The following is a 6,286-nucleotide window of genomic DNA, read 5'->3' on the forward strand; positions in this document are numbered from 1 at the left end:
ACCCCCTCATATACACCCTGAGGAACAAGGAGGTAAAGAGGGCCTTCTGGAGGCTGCTGGGGAAGGAAGTGGAGCCCAGCTGACACTCTCGGTATGTTGAATAGATTCTGCACAGCTTTATCAAAAGGTTTAAGTTTTCCTCCCCACCCTCTCCAGACCTATCCTGCCACTGTAGTGGATGACAGAATATAAGACAAAAGGGTATTCACTAAAGGAATATATTTGTGTGAAACTTTGCCACATGAATTTAATGTAATCTATCACTTCACCACTGTCCTCATCTCATGGACTTTGTTTCTAATTCCCTTCCCAGTGTGTCACTATTTTTTTTTTAAGATTTTATTTTGATGTAATGTCTTTCCGGGTGTGAGTGTGTGTGTCTGAGGAAGCAAGTTACCCAACATGGATGCCTAATTTGAACTCTGGTCCTTTGAAAGAACACAAATACTCTTAATGCTGAGCCAACACTCTTGCCCTTATCACTATTTTTTTTTTTTTGCATTTGTTTTCCACCATATTTTTGCTGCATCTCCTCCGAGTTTCTTTGTAATTCCTTTATGTTCTCTTCCTGTTTTATCCCTCCCAAAATCAGCAAGAGTTGACACGAAACTAAAACTTAGTTCAGAAACTCAACCAAAAACAGTATTAGGATGTTTGCCTAAAATCTAGGCCCCAAGACTTCCAGTCAGACCATTCCCAAATGCATGCTTCTGGTCCCATACCATAATAAAATGCCCTAGTATCCTTAGCTTGATACCAGAACAAAGCCATGGGAGTAGGCTGAAATGCAGTCCTATCTTTATCTTTACCAATGCTAGACACCAAGCTCACAAACAGGAATGGCTTCCTTTTAAGGTAGGAAGAGGGCCTCTGACTCTACCCAGAAGGGTATCAAAGCAGATGCTGAGACTCATAGCCAAACTTTGGACAGAGTGTAGGGAAAGAAGGGGGAGATAAGAAGACCTGGAGGGGACAGGAGCTCCACAAGAAACAAGAGAATCAAAAAAAAATCTGGGTCCAGGGGTCTTTTGTGAGATTGATACTCCAACCCAGGACCATTCATGGTAGTAACCTAGAACCCCTGCTCAGGTGTAGCCCATGGCAGCTCAGTGTCCAAGAGGGTTTCCCAGTAAGGGGAACATGGACTGTCTCTGACATGAACTCAGTGGCTGGCTCTTAGATGACCTCCCCCTGAGAGGGGAGCAGCCTTACCAGGCCACAGAGGAAGACAATGCAGCCAGTCTTGATGAGACCAGATAGGCTAGGGTCAGAGGGAAGGAGAGGAGGACTTCCCCTATCAGTGGACTTAGAGAGGGGCATGGGAGGATGGAATTGGGAGGGAATAAGGGAGAAGGCTACAGCTTGGATACAAAATGAGTTAACTGTAATTAATAAAAATTAAAAAAAAAAAAAAAGGTAGGAAGAACAATTTCAGCGCTAGGGTTTTGATGCCATCTACTGGTTAGACCTGGAACAACCAGGTCACCTAAGTCCCCTCCCTAAACAGAAGCACACGCCAGGGTTTCTGGGGGTAATTAATGATATAGTTAGTGAGATATACTTATGTTTTGTGGTGCCTTGGGTACTGTTTAAAGTATTGTACAACCCTTGCCCCATTTCATCCTTGTAGCATTATGAAGCCTTTGTAATTAATGCAATGTACTTATATATGACTTAGGATGTTCCAGGAACTGTTTGAGGTAATTTACACCTTTTGATCCATCTCATTCTTGTAGTATTATGAAGCTGTTGTTGTTGTTTTGAGACAGGGTTTCTGTGTGTAGCCTTGAATTTACAGAGATTAGCCTGCCTCTGCCTCCCAAATCCTGGGATTGAGGGTGTAAACCACCGCCACCCAGCATGAAGCTCTTTTTGATGCAAAAACTGAGAGTTCTGCTAGGACTGGCAGCCAAGAGGGCAGAACACGGTCCTCCTGCTCTTAGTCCTGGCTTCATACAGAGCCTTCCTAGCCCAAGTGAGAAGCCTCAATTTCTCCTCCAACCAATCTGAACTACACATGTCCATCCTGAGACTTGCCTCCCGGTAGAAGATTCCAAATGCAAGGCCATGGGCTTGAGTTCCAGCACACCAACACTTGCCTTCTCTCCTCATAGACACCCTCATCCCTAATCCTTCCTGCTTTTCTCAATTCCAGGAAAACAGCTCCTTCTTCCCTATTTTGTCCCTCTTCATTATTAGCCAGCCCAAATCCCAAACCTGCTTGCCCTGACACTCTGGGCAGTTTTTTTTTTTTTTTTTTTTTTCTCTGAAGAGCCATATCCACAGCACATACCTCCCACACAGCTGCTCAAACATCCACCGCTGAGCTCATGCTTTCTAGACTCAGAGAGCTTAACACTCCCTCTCTTAGCCAGCTCTCTCCTCTTGCCAGCAGCTGAGATTTAGGGATTGCCTATCTTTTCTCTCCCTGAACCCAACTCCAAATATTGTCCCCAAGTGTTCCTGAGTCCCCTTTTAAATTCTTTGATCTACAAGACCAAGAAACCCCAGATTTCTCCAATACGCGGCAGACATTTTTCTTGAAACTTGACCCAAAGCAGAGAATAAAATTTAAATTATGTGCTGACTTGAGAGTTGGCATTATCTGAGAAGAAACTGTGGCCTTGTTACGTTGTTGTGCAGGCAATTCAACAGGCCTGCCCTCAGGGGCCTTTAGGGTTGTGACATCACCTGGGCCAGGTGATGGAGATGTACCCTGCCCGCCACAGGCGCTCTCTGCCTCGGTTTCTCTCCCCTTTCCTGCTCTCCCTGACTTCCCCGGAGGTGGAGGGAGTACGCTGCTCCTTTCTCTTCTCCCATGCTCTCCCACTGTCTCTTTTTCTCTCTACCCTCAAGGCCTACTCAGGCCGTAACTCCTCTCCCTTTTCCTTCCCCCACATAAATCTCTCACCAGATATGTTCAGTGTGTGGCATCAGGATGGGGAGACCTCAGAAAGATAGAGCAAGGAACCAAGGATCGTGAAGGCATGACCAGAAGAACCCCTAAGTTTCCAACCTACAGTACTTAGGGTCTCCCCCACGTGTGTACTGAACACAAGTCTGAAACATTAGTGCAAAACCTGCGCAGTTTCAGCCTCCAGCAAAGCTCGCCTTCCAAGTCTCACGCTGTGTACAACTAAGCACACCCCCAGGCCTGTGCTAGACTAATCCTTCAACACACACAGTTTTATTTTTCATATTTGCATGTATTTTTGAGACGAGGTCTCATCGTATAGACCTGGCTGGCCTGAAATTCTGAGGCCCCCCGATTCTGACGTGTGAATGCTGGGATTAAAGGCGCATCGCCACACCCTACACAACACACAGCTCTAACACAGGCCTATTTAACAAGTGGATTACTTGGAGCTAAAGGCTGCAGGAAATCAACCCCTCAAGGCATGCTGCTCAGCAGGGAACAAATTTTCCTTCCTAAAGTAAATTTACATTTGAAAAGGTCTCGTTCTTACCCTCCAGGAGGGCATTTACTTAAATCTACATAACAAATTTTTATTCACAGCCTGTATTTACCACACTTTCCCCGATCTCCTTCCTGATCTCCCCTGCACCTGCTACTCAGAAATGAAACCCTTCTTCTTTGGGTAGACTAACTTTCTGTATAAAGCCGTTCCCACCACCCTCCATGTGTCCATTACTAGTATTCGCAAATGCATGTGCATGTAGCCATGCTAATTTCACCTGCCTGTCTCTCACCTGCCTGCAGAACCTCAGCTGGAGAACCTGTGACAGAATTTTCCCCTCCTCTTCCCTACACCAGAAGATGCACCGTTCTGCTGCACCAGAGCCTGCCAGGCCCACGCCTGTATTCCTGTGCAACTGTCCTGTTACTGGGAAATGTCCTTCCTTCAGTTTGTAGTCACTAAAGCAGCAGTTCTAACCCTCCCTAATACTTACACATAGTTCCTCATGTTGCCGTGACTCCCAGCCATTAAGTTATTTTGCTGCTGCTTCATTAACTGTACTTTTGCTGTTGCAGATCGTAATGTGAATATCTGATAGGCTGCAACCCCTTGACCAAAGGGGTCACGACCCACAGGTTGAGAACCGCCACACCACAGTCTAGCTTTACCTCTTGCTGTAGGGAGCTATAAAAGTGAATGCAGTTACAATGGCTGCTAACGTGGTTTTTTAATCACCTGCTTGAGGCAGCCCGACGTGGAGCCCACTTTGCTTTTTGGTTTAAAGACCACAAAGGATAAGAATACCCTGCCCTAACAGCCTTAGTGAATAAGCAAAGTTTGCCAGTCTTGGGTAGCCTAAGGTTACTGAGTATTGTCAGAGGTAGATGAAACTAGCAGAGCCATCTTCAAACAAGACAGGCAGAAAGGGCAGGTGTCAACTGGTTTTGAAGGTCCCGAACAAGGGCCAGGTGAAGCACTGAATACCAGATGAACAAGACTGGTGTGACCAGGCTGGTGCAATGGTACACACTTGCAGTCCTAGCAGCCCAGAGGCGGACGCAGGTGGACTTCTGAGTTTGAGGTCAGCCTGGTCTACACAGTGTGTTAAGGGCTGGCCAGGGCCCTATCTCAAAAAGAATGGGAGTGGGGTGGGGAGAGAAACCTGGGTGATCCCGATGGTGAGTTACGAGCACTGCCTTTGCAGGAGACGGACAGCCTCGGTGTTTGTTTCCTGACTCAACTGCAATGACGTTCCTTCTGCATGTTCTTCCTGGAGCAACAGGAAGTTCTAACCACTTGACACAACCTAGGAAGAGCATTGTGTGGCTTCCAAGGCTTCCTGACAAACACGTATATGCAGCTGTCTCTTCAACCTCTGAGGGCTCACATGGGGGTCTGGTTTACTACATCAGAAGAACGAGATCATGAGATCACATGATCACGTGGAAAGCCCTGTGTAGGGGTTTCCTCCTAGCCAAGGAGCCTGCTAGGCCAGAACAAAACCCACCTGTGGAGGTTACAAAGACTTAATTGCTTGGCTCTGGCTGGATTCAAACCTACAGGTTGTTGTGGGTTCCCCTCACTGTAGCTTCTTTAATGCCTGACCATAGAAACAAAAATGTGCTTAAGCTGCTGTGGGCACCAGGCTACACAGCAGCCGGGGTCATCTGGTGTCCCTGCTCCCCACTGCTGAAGCGCTCCTCTGCCCCAGTTGCAGGTTCCCGGCCAGGTAATGAGCACGTACCCCATTCCACAACACTGTGTCCCTCCTCTCATGGAGGCCATCCTGCTCACTTCTCTTTCCCAGTTCCTAGAAGCACATCCGGCCACAGAACTGACTTGTCTGTCAGCACTTCCGGACAGAGCTTGGTGCAGTGGCTCAAGGCTGTAACCCCTAGGAAGGCTGCATGAGGGCTTCTGCACACTCCATCCTGGACTACCCAGACAGAGCTACAGAGTAAGACCCTGTCTCAGGGATAAAATAAATTGTTGCCGGGCACAATGTTTAACACCTATAACCCAAAACATGGAAGACTGAGACAATAGAGTACCAGGAGTTCAAAACCAGCCTGGGCTATAAACACCAAGCTACCACGCTCTGGCCAAGGCTTCCTTAAAAAATAAATAAATAAGTAAAAAACAACAAAACCAACCAACAAAAACAGGCATGGTAGTACACACCTGTAATCCTCACACTTCCTAACACCTCAGCAAGTAGACATCATGAACTACATAGTGAGAGTGAGGCTAGCCTGGGCTATAGAGATGAAACTATCTTAAATGAATTACAGAACAGCAGTGCTCACAGAAAACTCGGTGCGGGCCAGGGCAGAGATGAGAACGACCACAGGCTTGTGGCAGGGCACGGAGGGCCAGCAGGTGCTCCACGGAGAGAAGGCAAAGACACAGGTGCAGTCAAGCCACTGAGCTCAGGGACAGGAGCTTCCGGAGGTGCCCCCAAGCATTTCTGTCAACTCTGCTTCTGGCTGGGTCCCTGCACTCTCTTGCTTTAGTCTGCCTCGCCCCTCGATATAGTAGAACTTCTGACCTTTGATTTACAATTCCTATCCCACCTAAATGGAATGCAGGCTCGGGAGGCAGGTAATTTTAGTCCACCTGGGGCTGGTCTATTTCTGAGGCCAACAGTTAATTTCTACACCGCAGGTTTCTCTACTCCACAGGCCTCTCCTTCCTCTGAGAATATTCCACTGCAGGAAGAAAGAAAACTCAAATTAAATCCAATTGGTCCAAGGTGGATAATCACTAAGGGTTGTTTTCAAACCTGCCATAAACAGGACAGTGAAATGACAGGGCCCATTCAACATTTGTAGCTTTCCTGCAGAGAGAGGAAAAAAGGGGGAGAAGGG

The 6,286-nt window shown here is 47.2% G+C and overlaps 1 protein-coding gene across 1 annotated transcript in view; it reads left to right on the top strand.

The window, feature by feature from the left end:
* LOC129676236 (olfactory receptor 2H2-like) overlaps positions 1-5,468 on the top strand; it is a 16,346-nt gene extending 10,878 nt beyond the window's left edge. Inside the window, exon 2 of the mRNA XM_055606566.1 lies at positions 1-5,468. Within this exon, the coding sequence (XP_055462541.1) occupies positions 1-83 (83 nt within the window). The 3' untranslated portion in view covers positions 84-5,468.
* The last annotated feature ends 818 nt before the right edge of the window (positions 5,469-6,286 follow it).

This window comes from Psammomys obesus, unplaced genomic scaffold (genome assembly GCF_907164565.1).
Source record: "Psammomys obesus unplaced genomic scaffold, mPsaObe1.curated_primary_1811, whole genome shotgun sequence".
In the NCBI taxonomy this organism is placed as follows: domain Eukaryota; kingdom Metazoa; phylum Chordata; class Mammalia; order Rodentia; family Muridae; genus Psammomys; species Psammomys obesus.